Genomic DNA, 18,399 nt, shown 5'->3' with positions numbered 1-18,399 from the left:
CAGGTGATCCTGGTACGTAGTTGGTGCTCAGGACTGCTGGGTGTAGGCGAAGTTATGGGGCCCAGAAGAGGCCTTTAGGCCTGAGGGATTGGGATTTGCCTGAGACCACACAGACAGGGCAGCTGGTTTCGATAGAGTGGAGTATGAACAGCCTGTCTGTTCCCCCGCACCGAGGGCTCTGTCCACCCACCCACATTTGCAGGGCCAGTCACACGTTTAGCAGGCTGTGGAAAAATTGTAGATGTTCTTGGGGTGGCAGGAACTCACATCGAAGGTGTGACAGGGGTTGGGAGAATTGTCCCTGTGAGTCAAGGTGAAGGTGTGGAACATAGAAATTGCTGCTGTCTTCTGATATGGACGCTCCAAGGTCAGGGGCTAGATCCCCCACTTCCTTCATCTCTATGCCTGGGTTAGTCTCCTTGGAGGAAGCTCTGATGAGAGAAGGAATTCCCACTCGCCTTCTCAGCTTCCTTGTTGAGCTCCCGGAGTCTGTCCAGAGCCAGAGCTGTACTTTCTTTGCTGCAGTATTATCATGTCCCATGTTCTTGGGTGCCTTGGACTGGCTGTGAGGTCAACTGGCAGTATTCCTATTCTTAGAAAAAGAAGACAATAGAAATTCTTGTCACCTTTTGATTTCCTCTGGTGAATCAGAACCAACCTGAAGTCTCAGAACCAAAGTGGGCAGTGGTATGCTTTGCATGGAATGAGTGCTGCCACCTCTGGCCAGGTTTCTTGAGCTGTCCTGATGGACTGTCTGTCTCAGTGATACCTTCAGCACTCTGGCTGGTGCAGAGAAGCTAGCTGTGGTGTGGTTCAGGTTTATTCCCAGGAGAATTTCAGTACTTCCTCAGGCCAGCCTTTCCTTTGGGCCGAGAGCTCCATATGTAGGGCTGCTCCCCCGTCAAACACCATTGACAATGATTCACTAAATGATTGCTAGAGATTATCACTATTTCATTTACTTGCCCTGCTTCTCTCTAGAAAGGATTGGAGTTGTCTTACACAACACATGCAATACCAGGGGATTAAATAGATACCAGAAACAGTTGGGACAAAAGAACACAAGGGTAAGAAAATAAGATAAGGCCAGGGTTACATAGAAGTGCTGGAGGTGAATCCAAATTTGGCTTTGAACTTCTCAGCCACCGCACCAAAGAGGACAGTTCCTCTTTAGTTGCTGGACAAGAGTTCAGGATCGAGATGAAGTCCAGGGAGGCCAGATGCTCACTGTGCAAGAAGAGGAGCAAGGCCTGAGAGCAGTCTACACAGGCCTTAACAGGGAGTGCTGTGGGTACTCTGTTCTGACTGCATCCCACAGTCTACGTAGTCTTGCTCTCTGCTGGCCTGGCATAACAAGGGCAAATAGGCTCTTGCCAGGAGTAGAGGGATAGCATGGCCCTCCTGCTTCCTCCACGGTGATCAGCCATTCTTAAACTCATTGGAGAGACTCTGAAAGCTTCTCTGTGCAACGTTTCTTTCACACTTGTGTTTGGGAAGGACCCAGAGACAGTCGGCCCTCCTGGGGAGCTAGTTCTCTACAACATGGGAAACTCGGGGGTAAAGAAGAGTTGCTGTGGCCCCAGCCCTGCCAGCCAAACTTTGGGAGTGGAGCTGGAGCATATATTTTGTAAGAATTAGTCATCTGAGAAAGGGAGTCTAATATAGGTCTATTTTTGAAAACTTGAGGATGTGGGAAAGTATATTAATTGTTTAAAAAAAAACTATCAAACCCAGCCAGCATGTACCTCAGAAACCCTCCTAGGGTGTTGACTTGGAAGAAGCCAACACTCTAGGCCTCCAGAGAGCGTGGGAGGTGGAGGGGAGCAAAGTTCTTGAGCTGCAGGCCTGAGTGACACTATGCAGGAACAGGGTCAGGAGGGCACACCCAGGGCTGAAATGCGGTAGCTGCCAGCCAGGTGATTCCTTGGTGTCTGGAAAGGCTAGATACAGCCAGCCCTCAGGAACACCTGGCTTTGGGCTGCATCTCAGCAGATTGATTTTCCGAGAAGGGTAGACTAGAAATTTGGTGGGAGATGGGATTCATTTGATATCCCATTTTGCTGGAACAAATGTGTTCTATAAGTCATGGGACCCCTGAATCTTTGACAGGTACTCAGTCCTAGCAGTAGAGATGGTTGCTGGACTATCAGCATTAGCTTACTCTGGAGAGAGTTAATCTCTTCATGTGGAAAATAGAATCACAGAGGAAGCTGGTAGGTGATGCCAACAGATACTTGGAGGTAGCAGTTTTATTGACATATCTGTCCAAAGGTCAAACATAAAAGATGCTCGTTCTTGCCACAAGGGCATGGGTCTTCAGTGGGATCTGAATGTGCTGCTGTGAGGCTGCCGAATGGCTGACCTGCTCAAGTTGGCAGTTGTCCATGAGAGGAGGTGTAAAGATTGCCCCTTGTCTGCTTTCCCTTGTGAGGGGGTCTCTCTGCTTCTCATACTTGCCGGAGGAGGTGGGCAGGAGAGGTGTTGTTAATAAGGACTCTGAGATGGACTCACCCGAATCCACTCACTTATCAGTGGTGAAGGCAGAATTTGAATCCAGATTTTCTACAACTCTGGTTCTCTTTCTTCTACCTTTATATAAAAAAGTAGTTTCTAAATTGTTTTACAAAATGTTTAAATATACAATGTACACCTAATGCAGTTTTATGATTGTGTATACCATCTTATGTAATGCTTTTTTCCCTTTTATGATTTTTAAGGGCAGGAATACCTATGTAAACTGTTTCTTAATGAGGACCCAGATCTTAAGGGGCTCCTCTGATTGTCAGATAGTATGGTATAAAACTGAAGCACAGCTATCAAAATTGCTGATTGGGGCAATTTTGATCATTATTTATTAAGTGATTGATGTACCATATATAGAAAATTGGAGTTATGAATACAATATTTATATCTATGCATTTGTCTTTAAAGCATCCTTTGTAGTGGAGGTAAATTATTTTTTTATAAACGTCAAGAGTGGAGTATGAAAAAGAGAAAAGGGGAGTTTGAGTCAGATTCCATTACACATTCACAAAGCTGTGACAGTGTCTGGTTCATAGCTGTTTAGTGGCTAATTTCAAATAGTCAAATTCAAGGGGGCATTTAAAAATTAAATAAAAATAAGAGGGAAGATCTAAAGATAGATTTCTCTGTGTGGGAGTATAGAGCATATGATTTACATATAATCTCTATGTGTCATGTTATTCTGCTTTTTTTTCCCCTTCAGAGTTGTTTTCACTATCTGAAATTATCCGTTACTTTATTTTCTGTCTCACTGCACTAAAACACACTGTAAGAGCAGGAGCCTTGTTTGTGCTCAGTGCACAGTTCCTGACCCAGGAGAGGTGTTCAGTAAACACTATTGAATGAATGAATGCTAAATAAACCTTATGGGAGGGTTGTGTGTTTTCATGTGATATGCTCATCTCGGTAGATGTCTGCCCAAGCATGAATATTAGTCTTTGGAAAATATATTTCGTGGGCTTTTCCAGCAATATAGAAACATTTTACATATCTGTTTCATTTCTTGAGTTTAGCAACAGTGGGATTCATAGTTGCTAGCTATTGTTTAGTAATTAAATGCTGTTCCTCATTTGCCAGCTTTCTTTTCCCTTTTCCCTAAGCCACCCCCTCTGAAGCTGGCTGCCCAGAAGCTTTTAAATGTCTTAAAACCTGAGTCGCATATCTAACCAATCAAGTCAAAACCTCTGGGATAGTCCCAGGCATCACAGTGGGTTAAAGCTTTCGGCGATTGCAGTGCACACCTGGAGTTGAGCACCTCTGCTCAGTGTAAGGTTTTGTTCAGTTGAAAGCTTCTTCCTCCCCTTTCCCTTCAATTGGTGATTGATAACCAGTAGCAGTGCCCTTTGAGAAAGTTATTGTCAGCAAGTGATATTCTGACTTTCAGCAGCTGGAATTTGATGTTGCCAATTGAATTAGTCTCCTGCTGACTGCTAGTGGAAAGCTTAGTCCTGTCAGCAGAATAACCAACACCCTTCAGACGAGTTCATGATGGCCCACTTCTCTAGTTCTAACTGGTAAGTGTGGTTGGACATGAAATAAGAAAATCTGCTAGTTTTTTCGTAATAAAAGTAATGCATGTCCATTCATGATAGTGTAGAAAATGCAAAAAGGAGAAGGAAAGAAATAGCTCATAATCTTGTTGCATGAAGACAACTGTTGTTCACATGTTAGTATATTTCCTTCTGAAAAATAATTTTAAACATTTTCTTTTTCAGGGTTGCAGTTACATTGTAAATGCAACTTTGCATCTCTGCATAGTAAGCATTTTCTCCTTGATCCACAATCTTGTAAACTTTTGAACAGTTATACTCAGCATTCCACTGGCTGGAGGATCCTAACTCATTCTTACTTGATATTTGACTGTCAGTGACTCCTTATGTTCATACCAAATAGACCAGCCATTTTCACTGCCAGAGTCCTGGCTGCCTGGACTGTGAGCATGGGCAGTCTGGAACCCCCTGTTGTGAGGTTTCGCTACGGCCATTGGTCTGTGAGCGAAGCAAGTAGGTTCATAATCTGGAGAGGAATTATACACCACATAAGGACCCACATCCACCAAAGGTAGCTGTACTGACAGATCTGAATCACACAGGTTTGACTGGTATTCTATGAAAACAGAATGAATTTAATGTTTTATGTTATGCAGATACCAGAACAATATTGTACAAGTGTCATTCATAACCACATGACAATTTCAAAGCACATTTTTCAAAATGTTAGTTTATTTTTTAAGTCTCCGTGTGCCAGGGATGGCACTGAGCAGTGAGGGGTTGTTGAGGTTTTGCCCAGATGGGCTTGCAGTTTAGGAGAGGCAGACACTGATGGTGCTTCAAGTATATAGTGCCTGGAAGGGGGCTGGGCAGGCGGTTTAGAGCTTCCATGACTATTGAGCTGCTCTAACCCTAAGCACTGTGGGACAGGGTGAATGCAGGCCCAAGTGTACATTGCATTGGCTGCAGAGGTTGCCCTTTAGCTGTCTACTTACCACCGGATTCCCATGAGAAATAATATAATTATGCAGACTGATTTTTTTTTTTTTTTTTGCCTAACTTTCTGTGTGCATTTTCCATGTTGTTTCACAGTTAAAAACACTTGGTTTTAAAGGTTAAATCTTGGGTATTTTACCAACTTCTGCAAGTTTAAGTTTTTTAATCTCCGAAATGACGGTCAGGATAGTACTTCCTCTTGGGTTATGGTGTAAATTACATATGCTAATACATGCACTGCACATACTGCCTTGCACAAAAGAAATGCTCTATAAATGGATCATTCATTATCATTAGTCTGATCAGAGTTGTTTTCAGGTTCTCACTGGTGTAAATAATGCTGTGGTAAATGTCTTTGTGCAGAAAGCTTGCTTTTCTAAGGATTCTTTAGATTATGCCTTCAATGTAGAATTCCCAGAAGTAAGATTAGTGGGAAAAGTGCATGAACATCTTTCTGTCTCTTGAAAGATTGCAAATGCTTTCTAAACAAATTGTGCTCATTTGCAGCGCCCCCAACTTTGGATGAGGGCTCAGTTGATAGCCCTGAGCCCAAAATGGGTACTGTAATTTTTTTTTTAAAGATCATTACTAATTTAATAAATGTAAATTACTATCAGTACACTAATTTTAAAAGTGAGTTTCTTGTTTATAAGTATTACTCTAAGAAACTGTCTAGGCATTTAACTTCTTTAAGTTAGATTGAGTTAAAAAAGAGATAATTTATGTCTTTGTTGAAGTTCGTACCCCGCCCTGTCCTGTGCCTGCTCACAAGTTTGCGTGCTGGTGTTCAGAGTCCCCTCCTCCCTCCTCTGACCCTGCCTGCAGAGCTGTGGGTGGCTCTCAGCTATGAGGACCCTTGTGCTAGTGCTCCACCCAAAGAGCAACTAGCACTGTGGATGAAGCAACAGGAACCCTGGGAAAACAGTAATGAGAAAAAGTTGTTTAATGTTTTGGAAAAGCCCTCCCTTCCCCACTATACACGCTGGTGATCTTGTAATGGAGAAGGCTTAATCTGTAGCCCAAAGAGAACAGCACAAACTTGTTCTTTTCTTTCAGACAGAGGCTAGGCTTTGAATCACGCAGAGGAATAAAAGGACTACCTTTTGTTTCTGCTCCACCCTCCCCCATTTCAGTCTCCAACCCCATTCCCAGCAGGAACATGGCCATTGTTCTGGCTCTACCTCCTTCCTCCCTGGGTTTCAGCTTCTGTGTCTGTAAGTGAGGTGACAGCACCAATATCTCAAGGTAGTGGGGACAAGTGTGTGAGGTGCACCCTTAGAAATCACAGCCACTGTTTTCACTGGAAGCGAAACTTGAAAATGAACTAACTAGTGTTTGAATTTCTGCTCTGTGCCTAGAACAAAGCTGACATGGCCCCTGTCTGTGTAGAGATTTTGGCCACGGGTTGGGGAGATGGCTGGACTGCAAACAGGTCAACAGTGTAGAATGCATAAGTACTGATTGTGAGCGATGAAGATGAGGGGCCCCGAGGGCACACTTAGCAGATGCTCACTGTGTGCTCCTAGAACACCTGGATTGATCTTGGTGCCCCGGGGTGGGGCGGGGGTATCTGTGGTGAAAGAAGCTGATAAGAACGCTGCTGGTGGAGCATCCCGATGGCACTGTTGGGGAAGTTGTGCTACAAAAGGCAGCTTTGGAGCTGACACAAATGAGGACAGGTTTCTCTTTCCAGTATGAGGAATGGAGGGAGAATGCACAGTCCAGAGGTGGGAAGGAGCTGGAGGATTCTAGGAACTGAGTGGAGGCCAGCGAGGCAGGTGCCCAGGGAGAGGGTGGGCTGGTGAGCAGGGCTGGGGCAGGTGATCAGCTTTGGGGAATAAAGAGTCAAGATCCGAGGAGGGTGGTTCCATTCTGTGGATGAAGGGGATACCCACTTTGGTATGGGTAGGGAGGTGGTGGGAGGGCACTGAGATGTGCACTGGGAAAGACTGACCTGGTAGCTTCCTAGGGCTGCTGCAACAAAGTACCACACACCTGGTGGCTTAAAACAACAGAATGGATTGTGTCACCCTTCTGGAGGCGAGAAATCCAATACAGGGTATCCAGTATCACACTCCCTCTGAAACCTGTACGAGAGAATCCTTCCTTGCCTTTTTCTAGCTTCTGGTGGTAGCCAATAATTATTGATGTTCCTTGGCCAGCAGCTGCAGCTCTCTAATCCCTGCCCTCATGATCACATGCATTATCCCCTTATGTATCCGTGCCTATGTCTCTTCCTGTAAGGACACCAGTCATATTGGATTAAGGGCCCACACTGCTTCAGTATGACCTTATGTTAACTAATTACATCTTCAACAACCTTATTTCCAAATAATGTCACATTCTGAGGTACTGAGGGTCAGGACTTCAGCGTCGTTTTGGAGGACCCAATTCTGCTACAAACCGTGGTCAGAAGAAAGCGCTCACATGCTGCACTCTGGTAGTAGGGGAAGGGTGAGGTCATGCTGCTGAGGTCAGTGTGAGCCAGGCCTTGGGCCAGGAATGTTTCTAGGTATAATAGAACCTCAGTTAATCCAGAACCTGGCCATTTCTCATCTCCTTCAAAGCTACCATCCTGGCCCAAGCTCCCTCCATTGTTCCCCTGATCAGTCAGATTTCATCACTGATCTGCTTAGACCTTCCTAATGCCCCTGAAAGGACCCCTGGAATTGCCATGACTCTTCTATCATGACCCTTTGGGCACCCTCTACCTATACCAGCCTCAAAGCTCTCAACCCCGTGAGTGAAGCTCCCACCTGCTCTCTACCTGGCCTCTTCACTGCCCTGCCCCAGGTCTCTGCTCCAGTATCTCATATCGGAAAGGCTTTCCTTGACCTCCAAACACAGTAAGCTCTCCTCTGCCTTGGCACTCCCTTTTCCCTTCCCTCCTTTATTTACGTATGCATTGTCTCTCCTTACTAGAACACATGCCCTAGGAGAACAGGGACTTTCCTTAGGCCTAGAAGAGTGCTGGGCATGGTGTGTACAAGTGTAAAGACAGAGGATTTCAGAGTCTTGTTAGGGTACTGGGAGCAAGCATGAGATTTGGCTCTAAAACTTGGCTTTGAGTTCTTCGGCCAGTTGTGAGTCATTTAACCTTGCTGGGCCCTACTTACCACCTCTATGAAAAGGGTTGATAATAAAGAGCAAGACCTTCAGGGTCAGACTTTGTCTCTCACTGGCTAGGTGACCTTGGGCAAGTCACTTCACCTCTAACCCTTCACCATTGTCTTTAAGTTGTGCGTGGCCGGGACAGTACCTCCTCCTAGACTGAGGGTTCATTGAGATACTAGTAAGTGTACAATGTCATGTGCCAGGTGCACACACAAGGCAACACACAACAAAGAATGGACATGGTTCCTTGTGGGTAAATGCCAGAAAAGAGTACCCATACACATCTATACATGGAGTATGCATTAAAAATTTTTTTCTGGGTGGAATCACAAAAAAAATGACAACAGCTGTTTCCTCTTGGGAGATGAATGAGGAGATGAGTGGCTCTCACTTCTTATGGGCATCATCACATTCTACACATCAGTACTGCAGTATGCATCTCTTCCTAAAAAATGAGTGACGAAGCCATCATCACACCTAACAAAACGATCATACCAATATAATCTAATACGCAGTTTATATTCAATGTTGCCAGTTGCCAGTTATCCTCAAAGTGTCTTCCACCTGATCTGTCTAAACTGAGACCACCCCAGAACCACATGTTGCATCTGGTTGTCCTGTCCCTTTAGTCTTGCAGCGAATTCTCATTTTCTCATGACTCTAATATACAAGAGACCAGGCCAGTTGTCCTATAGCATCTCTTGGTCTGTGTTTGTGCACTGCCTTGTGCAGTGTTTGGCTCATTCCTTGCCCTATACTTTAGTGCACTGGGAATCAGATCTAGAGTCTGGTTTGGAATCAGGTCAGGTGTTGCCAGGATCATCATGGGTGGTGGGGTGATGTCACATAACAAGCAGGTGTTGGCCGCAGCACCAGGTGCATATGGTTTGTTCCTCTCTTGTTAAGTCACCCCCCACGCCACCTTGCAGCCTGAGAGTGATCTGGCTGTGATGGATGGTACTTTGGTACACTTCTTGTACCTTTTTGGCTTTTCCACCATGTATTTTTATCTTTTTTCTCTTTTAGTTTTACCTGGGGTAATCTGAGTTTATTTTCTCATAATTTGTCTCATTCAACTAAAAGCAGTCTATCTTGCTCCTCCCTATTAAAGTGGTAAAGTGAAGGTCCTGGAGGGGCTCCCATGGGGAGTGGATTTAGAAGCCTCAGCTCAGGCCAGGCTACTGGATGGGAGTATCCTCAGTGGCCAAGGGTACTGACTCAGGAAATGACCCAGGGAACTCCAGGAACATGTTGCTACATTGAGAAAGACCCAGTAAGCCTATCACTGAAGTTCAGTAATGAGGAAGGAACTTAGCTGGACTGGGGAACTGGTCACCAGAGGCAGACGCTGACCCTGGACTCAGCAGCTCCCCAGCCCCTCCCTCAAAGGACCACAGCCTAGTTGGAGTCACAGTCCTGTCCCCATGAAGGCCTTAGTCACCACTGGCTACCCATTTATGGTTTCTACTGTGCGATGGAGAGTGAGAGTGCTAGACAGAGCTCTCGCCCCCAGGTGGTCTGGTGGTCATGGGATGGAGCAAAGAGCAGTGACCTGGGGCAAAGCATATGCTCAGGGAAGAGCCAGCTGTGTCTTAGGTACTCCTGACCCTTCCACAAGCCCCATTAGTCTCCATTTCATAGATGTGGAAGCAGGAGCCCAGAGAGGTCATTTGCATGTGGTCTCACTGCTAGTGAATAGTAGTGACAGGATTTGAACCCTCGTATCCCTGTCAGCTGATGGGCACAGTGTTATAAGTGGTGATAGCAGTGTTTGAACTGAGATGGGGTCTTCTTAGGTCCCCAAAGTGTGGCAACCTTGCAGTTTTGCTAAGACGTCAGATGTGCCTGTGTACCCAGCATTAGCTGGGGACACATGGAGATGAGACCCTCGCCTTACATGAGGCCCAGGCCCAGAGAGCTTTACCAGAAGTCATGCTGGTCATCTCACTGAGCCATTTGCCAGTAGGGTTGTATCTCACAGTCTGTTCCCTTTAATCAGCATATGTGATTGCAGAAGCTACTTAAGTACTTTCTAGGAAAATTACAAAACTTAGCTGATGAGAAACAGCAATTTCCTGTTTTTCTATTACCTTGACTGCTTTGCTTCTTTTAAAATTACCCCAAATTGGCCATCTGAATTATCTTTGTTAGGAAATCTTTCAGTCATTGTTGTGGGAGTACATTTGGGAAACAGGGACCTTCCTGTAGCAAAGGGTGTAGGCATGCAGGCTTGACCCAGGTGGTCCCTGGAGCAGGAGGAGTAGAGTGAATGCACGAGGCCCTTGCCTGCTTGCACTGGGAAGTCTTCCACTTAGCCTCTATTTTGAGGAAAATGCTGGGCTTTTACAGGCTTTCTATTCAACTTCTCCCCTCAGGCTTTCTCAGGAGATGGGAAAGGGTAAAAATGACCCTACCTGTGTTTATAATTCTCTGCCACAGCAAGTGAAGACTTTGAGCTCTTCTAGGTGGCACTCATATGCAAAAGGGTGTCTTAGCGATAGGAGAGGAGTGATGATGCACTTGATGCTCCTTTAGTGATTAGCTTATACTAACAATTCCAGTTCTTCCCTCCAGAGGGTGGCTGGGTAAGAAAGCAGCCAGCTGACCCAGAAGTGGGCTCTCTCTAGGGCACTTGCTTTTCCTATGGGTCCCTGTGAGTTGCGGACTTTCAGATCCTCAGAGCAGGGCCGGGGCAACAGTCAGGTGGTGAGAAGGGTCCATTCAGGCCCATCTCATAACTATGTCTGTGTTCACTGTCATGTGCATGGATACAAAAGACCTTTTATGGGGCTGAGATGCTGTCACTAATGCAAGAACATATCTACTGGAATCCTCCTTCACAGCTGAGACCTCTGTGTGCTCAGCTGATATTCAGGGCTAGTGGCTGTGTATTCTGCTGTCTGCAGAACTGAGAGCTGTACATCTGTTTTTAAAAACCACAGCATTTAGGGGAATACCCTTTGTCTTTAATTTCCACATTGATGTGGTAAGCTGTTTCCACATGTGCTTGTGCATTTTTCTAACAGCATCAGTTATGGTAGATATAAACATGTACATTTGCATGAAGCCAGTCTGGCCTTGCAGATATACTGAAAGGCCCAGAGGACAAGGGAGGCCTCATTTCTCCAGAAGGTTCCTGTTCAGAGTCTTGTCCCATTCATCCCTGGCCTGTTTGAATCATGCTCTGTGGCAGTGCAGCTAAGTAGCAGCCTAACCTGCCAAGACGGGCTCATTTTTCAGAGCACTTTTTGGCGTGTAGGGTAGGATATGAAGTCTCCTTTATTCTCTCATGATTTCCATTTGGTAGTAAATGAAGGATATCAGATGTGCTGTGTTTGTTATAAACTGAGGGTTTTGTGTGAAGCAAGCCTCAGATTCTTTATTAGGAAAGAGGCTAAGACAGGTGGCCTGAGTAGTTAATGATCCGGGCAGTAGAGCCGCATTCAGTTGAGGAGAGTCCCCGAGAACTGCCCAGAAACATTTTCCAGAACCATCCGGCTTCCTTTGTTTCCATCAACCTGGGTAGTGATGTCTTTGCTTCTAGAGCACAAGAAGACCCAAAACTAAGTACTATGATGGGCATAGGTGATGTTTGGGAACAAAACCAATAAAAAAATGTACTTTTATTTTGGTATATTATTAAGAAATCAAATTACTAAGATGGATTTGAGAATATTTTGTTACCATCTAGCTTTGTTTGTGTTTTTTTTTTATAACGGCAGTGTTTTTTGTTTTTTGTTTTTGTTTTTTGTTTTTCACTTTTATGTAACAGAGTAAATGGGCAGTTGGTTGCTGGCTTTTTTTGAGGGGGAGTGGAGATGGTTTTTTGGTTGACAGTAAATCATAGCAAACACACTGTGTTTCATACCACCAAATGTTCCAAATGAAATCTTGCTTCTGTATGTTTTATGTTTTTTAAAAACTGTATGACAGAGCAATGCTGTTTATAGTCTCCTTCCTTGCACTGCCCCAGCCCTCTGCCCAGAGCAGCTCCTTGCAGCCTTGCCTGGTTCTCCATGACCCTAACTGTGTCTAGTCCTCTTCTCTTGTTTTAGTCACTGCAGCCAGAACCCAGCCATCTAGAAACCTCATCTGTCAGGAATCATTCTCCACCTTTTACTTTCTCTGAAACAGGTAGATCCTAAGAAGAAAGTTAAGTTTGGAGAGTTAGGCAGAAGCAGAATTTGGTTGAGTCCTGATGGTTGGGTTTGCTAGAAGGGACCTAATGCAAGAAGGAAGCAAACTAATACACAATTAGAACGTTTCAAACAACTACTCATCAGCTATGAAATTGAATTCTCCATCTGTCTGTCCATCCATCTGTACATGCATGCATGCATCCATCCATTCAACAGGTATTTGCCAGCTGCTCTGTCAAACTTTGGAGGTGGATATAATGGTAAGAAGACAGGCCTGGGCCTTCCCCAAGGAGTGTACTTTCTGGCATGACCTACCAAATTGCAGAATGGGAGTGAGTGCTATGAGAGAGAGGAGAATGCTGACCCAGCCCCAGCAGGGAGGGTGTTCCTGGAGGACCAGGAGTGGGGAAGCTGAGCTCTGAGAACTGAGGAAGAGTTGGGTGGGCTGAGGGAATAGCATGCACAAAGGCCCAGAGGAGGACGGAGTGTGGAACCGTCTATGACAGTGATTCCACACCTCTTTCTCTTGGCAGGACTTGCTTTGAGAATTTCAGAGAAGCTATGGACCCTCTTCTGGAGTAAGAGCACACACTGAGGCACATGCTCCCAAAGCTTTACATCTGATTTCTAGAGGCACCTAGACTCCCTGAGGTGTAACCATTCTGATGGCCTGTAAGCCCCAGCATTTTTCACATGCTAGGCCCAGCCTAGCTTACATTGTGTTTGTAATCACACCTTTCTCTGGGGTTCTTTACATCAGCTAGGAATTCACATCTCATCCCTTCAGTAAAAGCTGTTTTTTCAGGAGCTGCGTGTAAGTGTTTAAATGAGCTAACTACTTAGAGCAAAAAAAAAAAAAAAAAAAATTTTTTTTTCCCACAAGTCAATGCACATTTTTACTTAAAAAACAAAAATTTTCAGGGTTACTGCAGAAACACGTGGGCTTCGTTTTCTATGCTGCTTATTGCCATGAGATACAAAGTGAGATTCTTAAATTCTGGAGGAGTCTTGAGTGGAGTTCTTGGTCCATAGGTGCCCTGCATTTGTTTGAATGATGTTTTTTGATCCAGCTTTTCAAGATCTACTTGATCTTTTTTAAAATGAGTTTTTCTCTTTGAAGCAGTGCAACTCTGCAATGAAGACTGAGGTTCTAATCCTCGTGAGGCATGCACCTGATGGCATCTTTTCTTGGTCAGTGCCATGTAGCAGTTGTGAAACCACATTTGACATTACTTGATTTTAACCTTGAAATATTCGTAAACCTTTCAACCTCCATTTGTTGGGTTATTACCAGACTTTGTGGGTGTGAGATGGAAATGGGGTGTGGTTTGACTGGGTAACTACTGAGCTTGAACCTGTCCTTTTCATATGGTGACTATTCCTTACCCCTACAGCCACTTCCCCTCGGGTGTCCTCTGAACTGGAGCAGGCCCGCCCCCAAACCAGCGGAGAAGAGGAGCTACAGCTGCAGCTGGCGCTTGCCATGAGCAGAGAAGTAGCTGAGCAGGTCGGTGCCCAGGCAGGGGTTCTTGTTACCTACTGCCCCCAGTCATGGGGGGTCTTGTGTAAAGTTATATTTAGAAAAGGTTTTCAGGGAAGTCATTGCTAAGGTGCAAACCAGTCAAAAGTGCTTCTCAGAAATTTTGCAGACATAGCCAAGCCTTGAGGGCTCTCTTTGAATGAGCTGAGTATTCATAACCACCTTAATGCACTGTGTGTGGGCACACAGTCGGACTGGGAAGCTTGGTAAGATGAATCAACAGCATCTGAGCACCGAGAAAAAAAAAAAAGGCCAGAAGGAAATTGCTCCAGGAAATAAGAGTGCTTATATTTAGATGACGGAAATGTGTATAGTTTTAATTTTTTTTCAGTTCCCATTTTTCTTTAATAAGCACGAATTTCTTAAAAATGGAGAAGGAAGGAAAGGAGTGATTGACATGACCTTTCAAAGTTGTCAGCCCTTTGGTTGCAGTTATCAAATCTGTCTTTGTTGGCCTTTGGTTAAAAAGGATAGATGGGGTCAGATGTAGCATAGGGCCTCCTCTCACTTAGAAGTGGTGTCCAGAGACAAATATTAGAGATAGTTAGGTGGAAATACAGATGGATGATTCTAGTCCATTTTAGTTAATAGCTCATATCTAGGATTTGTTTTATTTATAATAAGTATAATTAATATACTTATTTAAGTTAATCATTATATAAGCTAGGACAACCCAGTCTTTTGCATATGGTGGCTTTGCCATAAATATAAATTAAATATAAAGAATCATTTCTGTTAGAAATCATAGAAATAAATATATAGTCATTTTCTGGAAGCATATACAATGAAGGGTGAGATGATGTGATTTTCAGCCTCTTTCTAATTCCTGTCTGGGTTGTCAGATTTTTTAGTTTTATAAGGAGACATATCGCTTCTATAATTGGAATTAGAAAGCCATTTTCATTTTGAGAAAAAACATTTTAGAATAAGTATTCCCTTTCCTCAATTTGGTGGTGCCCGTGCCCCAGTCTCCCTGGTGGGACCCCAAAGCAGGTGGAAGCCACACAAGGTGGGTGGGGCAGGGAGTTACAACTGCGTCTTATAAATTGTTTCTGAATCCTCCTTTGAAATAACACATAATACAATCTTGAATTTCCTGCTTCTGGCCCGGATTGTTTTGTTCTATATAGTGATGTCATTACATTTACCACCAGTTTCAAGTTCCATTGTCCTCTACAGGAAGAGCGCCTCAGGCGGGGTGATGACCTCAGACTACAGATGGCCCTAGAAGAAAGCCGAAGAGACACAGTTAAAGTTCCAAAAAAGAAAGAGGTGAGTGCTTTTCTGGGAAGGTAAGTGTTTTGAGCTGTCCCGCAGTTGTTGCTAAAGTGTCCCAAACCCAGCCCTCAATGTACATGTGACATATGTGGAGCTCTCATACATGCTAGTTTCTTTCTTTATTCAACAAACAGCCCTAGGGCCTGTGATGAGCAAGAGTGGGGTTAGGAAAGAATTGAAAACACATCTACCTCGGTCATTACTGGCCTCTCCTGAAACCACCCCAAGAGAAGATGGGCATGGGCGAGGGGCTTGGTAGCCTGGGTTCACGTTACCCCCACTAAATGTCAGCTAAATGTCAGGTGCTTTGGAACAATTTCCTGGCACAGGGTCAGCCCTCAGCAGTTCTGGTCTTCCTCACCATCATTATTACTCTGTGCCAAGCTTCCTGCTTAGGACCTCAAGGTGACCAGGACATAACTCTGTTCCTCACAAGCTAATTATCCAGTCAGAAGACAGGTCCCCCTCACACCACAGGGCCAGGGGCTCCAGTGGCCTCCCATGTTACAGTGCCCTGAGGTGTCCCTGATGGCAGACGTGGGAGCTGGAGGGTGAGGCAACCTCCAAGAATAATGATGGCTGGCAGCTGGGAGAACAAGACACGGTGGGGAAGACAGTGTCCTGGAAGGAGGATGAAGCCCAGGACAAAGCCTTTGGTATTCTGGGAAACCCCTGAGGACTGCTTGAAAGAGTACAGGGGGTTGGCACATACTAAATAGCTAGTTTCAGTGGGGTGGACTGGCATGGACAGGGGTAGGAGATGGAGAGGCTTAATTTCCAAGGTCCTTTTGGCACCTCCTGGAGGGCCCCTACTCTAGTAAGGGGCATGGACAATATTTATGGCCATTACTGTAGCAAAGTAAAACTTATCCCCTTCTCTTTGTCTCAAAAGCCTGGTGCCCACCCACAGCAGACTACTCTGTTGGATTTAATGGATGCCCTCCCCAGCTCAGTCCCTGTTGCCCAGAAAGCAGAGCCCTGGGGCCCGTCAGCTTCAGCTAACCAGACCAACCCTTGGGGTGGGCAGACAGCTCCAGCCAGCACTTCGGACCACTGGCCATCATTCGGTAAAGATCCCCCCTCATTTGTCTCTCATGCTTGCTTGCTGAATGGGTGAAGGGCAACAAGCCAGAGCTTCTTGCTCTCTCTCACCTGGCAGAGGTGGGAGTGAATCTGGTCAATGGTGGTGGGTTGTCCAGGCTTCTTTAGTACCCGACTAACATCTAGCAGGCTGCTGCTCTCCTCCCGAGGACCATGGTACAGTGCTCTCTTTCATTCTTTTTTGAATGGTTTTCTGCTTTGGTAGAGGGAAAGCTGACTTCCTCTCTGCCTACCACGCACCTCAGAAATGGCTTATCTCTCTTCTGGGACACATGTCAACTCTCTCAGCCTCCGAATTGTACCCAGCACCCAGGTTAAGAAACTGTAATGCACAGCATCAAACATGTAAGTCAAGTTGCTATAATTAGCTGGAAATTATGATATACTTAACATGATTGCTAAAAAACCATAAAGAAAAGGGGATACATTTGCTGTAATTCTTACTTGTTATTTAAAGCAATAGCAAATCAGTTTACTAGGCTAAATGAATATTTTAAAGTTCTGTTTAATGCCAAATGTAAGAGAATTTGTGATAAGAGATTTGAAACATAAATGCAGCATGATCGGTGTAGTCTGGGTGGAGATATTCGGCACATGGATTTTGGATCACTGGATGTAAGGCTTGGCCTGCGGGCTTCATAATGGCTTCCCGCCCAGCCTGCACTCTGGGAGGCCCCTCTGGGTGCTCTGAATCCTGCTGGTTATGGATGGTCTGTGGGTTTTCTGTCTGGGAACTCTGAATTGTATATTTTGTGGCAGTTTGCTTATACCTCTTGGGGTGTCTGTTTCCCAAACTGGAACCATCTTTTGCATTCAGCTCAGTTCCCTTGATACTTGCCGAAGTATACCAAATGCCAGTCTATGTCCTGGCATGCAGGGACCCAGACACGAACAGCTAATGGTCCTGCCCTCAAGGTCCTGGGCTGGTGTGGGCAAGATGGGAACAGCAGCATAGTAGTCTGTGCAGGTTGGGCCTTGGTGGCAATTCTTTGAGAGCATCTTTGGGCAGGGCTTAGCTCAGGAGTTCAATGGGCATGAGGTAGGCATCTTGGCGGAGTCTCTGAGGAAGAGCAGGAATGGCTAAGCCAGGAAGAGGCAAGGGTGTTCCCAGCAGAGGCTTGGCTTGTGAGAGGCATGAGGGCATGCTGTGGTGCAGTGGGCATAGGTACAGAGACCTGCCTGGTATAAATCGGGCAGCAGGAGAGTGGGGTGGGGCTGAGGAGGATAGGGAGGTCAAGGGGGATAGGGAAGGGGGTTTCCTGGTCACTCAGGGCCTGGCAGCCTTGCCAAGTGCTTGGACTTGTCCAGAAGGCAGTGTTGGCCCCAGATGTCCTTGATGCTGTTGGCCTCAAGGACCCAGGCAGAGCCCCACATCTCTTTTGGCAAGAGCCCTGTGGGCCTTGGGGCAAACTCTAGGCCAAATGGTCCACAGTTCTCACTCACTGAAGGCCAGCACCAGAGCTGTCAGGAACTTGGTTCACATGGTCCATGGCCTGTGTGCTGTGCCCTTTACAGAGAGCCCGTGGTGTAAAGTATTGCTGAGCACAGCTGGGGACAGCAAAGGCAGGTCTACTGGAAATGCCTACTCAGCACTGCTTATGGGAACAGCAGGCCCTTCTAGAGAGTGGCTTGACTTTATTTTTAAATCTGGAAAATAATTCTTCTGTAAAGGGTTAGCCACCTTAAGTTATGGATAGAATGTTCTTCAGGAAAGACTGTCAGTCTCTTTCAGAACTATAATTGATCATTAAACTGATGGGTAGTTTTCTCAATGCCCAGAAAAAAATGTGGTTACCCCAGGAGCCAGGTGAGATTAAGAAGATTAAATTATGCTGAGTCAGCTGTTGATTCTGGGGAGGGGCTTTGGGGGCCAGGGTGGTGGGAAGGAGACAGACTTTTCCCTCTCTACCCTTTTTTTACTGCTTGTATTAGCTGGTTGGGAGAGGTAAAATAGATATTTTTTAAATGAACAAGTTTGCCCAGCCCTTCCTTTGGCTGGTGGATAGGGCTCTGCCCTGGAACTGAGTATATTGATTGAGCCAGGGACACGACCCTTAATGGGGAGCTGGAGATTCTCCTGTTGATGGGGCAGGACCACGTCCAGCAGTTGGGGTTCTCACACACCTACAGGCAGCATAGACTAGGAGCTGGCCAGAGGTGGGAGCACAGCTGGGGAAAGGCACCTGGTGCCCAGAGGCAGGAGAGCATCACGTGGAAA

At 45.5% G+C, this 18,399-nt stretch overlaps 2 protein-coding genes across 9 annotated transcripts in view; one reads left to right on the top strand and one right to left on the bottom strand.

The window, feature by feature from the left end:
- EPN2 (epsin 2) overlaps positions 1-18,399 on the top strand; it is a 79,963-nt gene that overhangs the window by 40,650 nt on the left and 20,914 nt on the right. For 5 of the 6 annotated variants that reach the window (XM_039847512.1, XM_039847509.1, XM_039847513.1 and 2 more), the window contains 3 exons: positions 13,657-13,769; positions 14,982-15,074; positions 15,973-16,147. In XM_039847512.1, coding sequence (XP_039703446.1) covers positions 13,746-13,769; positions 14,982-15,074; positions 15,973-16,147 — 292 coding nt within the window. In that variant the 5' untranslated portion in view covers positions 13,657-13,745. Of the gene's footprint in view, positions 1-13,264; positions 13,454-13,656; positions 13,770-14,981; positions 15,075-15,972; positions 16,148-18,399 lie in introns of those variants that run through there. The other variant, XM_039847511.1, reaches the window with a different exon arrangement.
- The window catches only part of B9D1 (B9 domain containing 1), a 44,219-nt gene continuing 39,889 nt past the window's right edge, over positions 14,070-18,399 (bottom strand). For 2 of the 3 annotated variants that reach the window (XM_039847515.1, XM_039847517.1), the window contains one exon: positions 14,683-15,026. In XM_039847515.1, coding sequence (XP_039703449.1) covers positions 14,723-15,026 — 304 coding nt within the window. In that variant the 3' untranslated portion in view covers positions 14,683-14,722. Of the gene's footprint in view, positions 15,027-18,399 lie in introns of all 3 variants that reach the window. The other variant, XM_039847518.1, reaches the window with a different exon arrangement.

This window comes from Pteropus medius, unplaced genomic scaffold, assembly GCF_902729225.1.
Source record: "Pteropus medius unplaced genomic scaffold, Ma_sr-lr_union100, whole genome shotgun sequence".
NCBI classification, from domain to species: domain Eukaryota; kingdom Metazoa; phylum Chordata; class Mammalia; order Chiroptera; family Pteropodidae; genus Pteropus; species Pteropus medius.
This window is presented reverse-complemented; position numbering and strand designations above follow the sequence as displayed.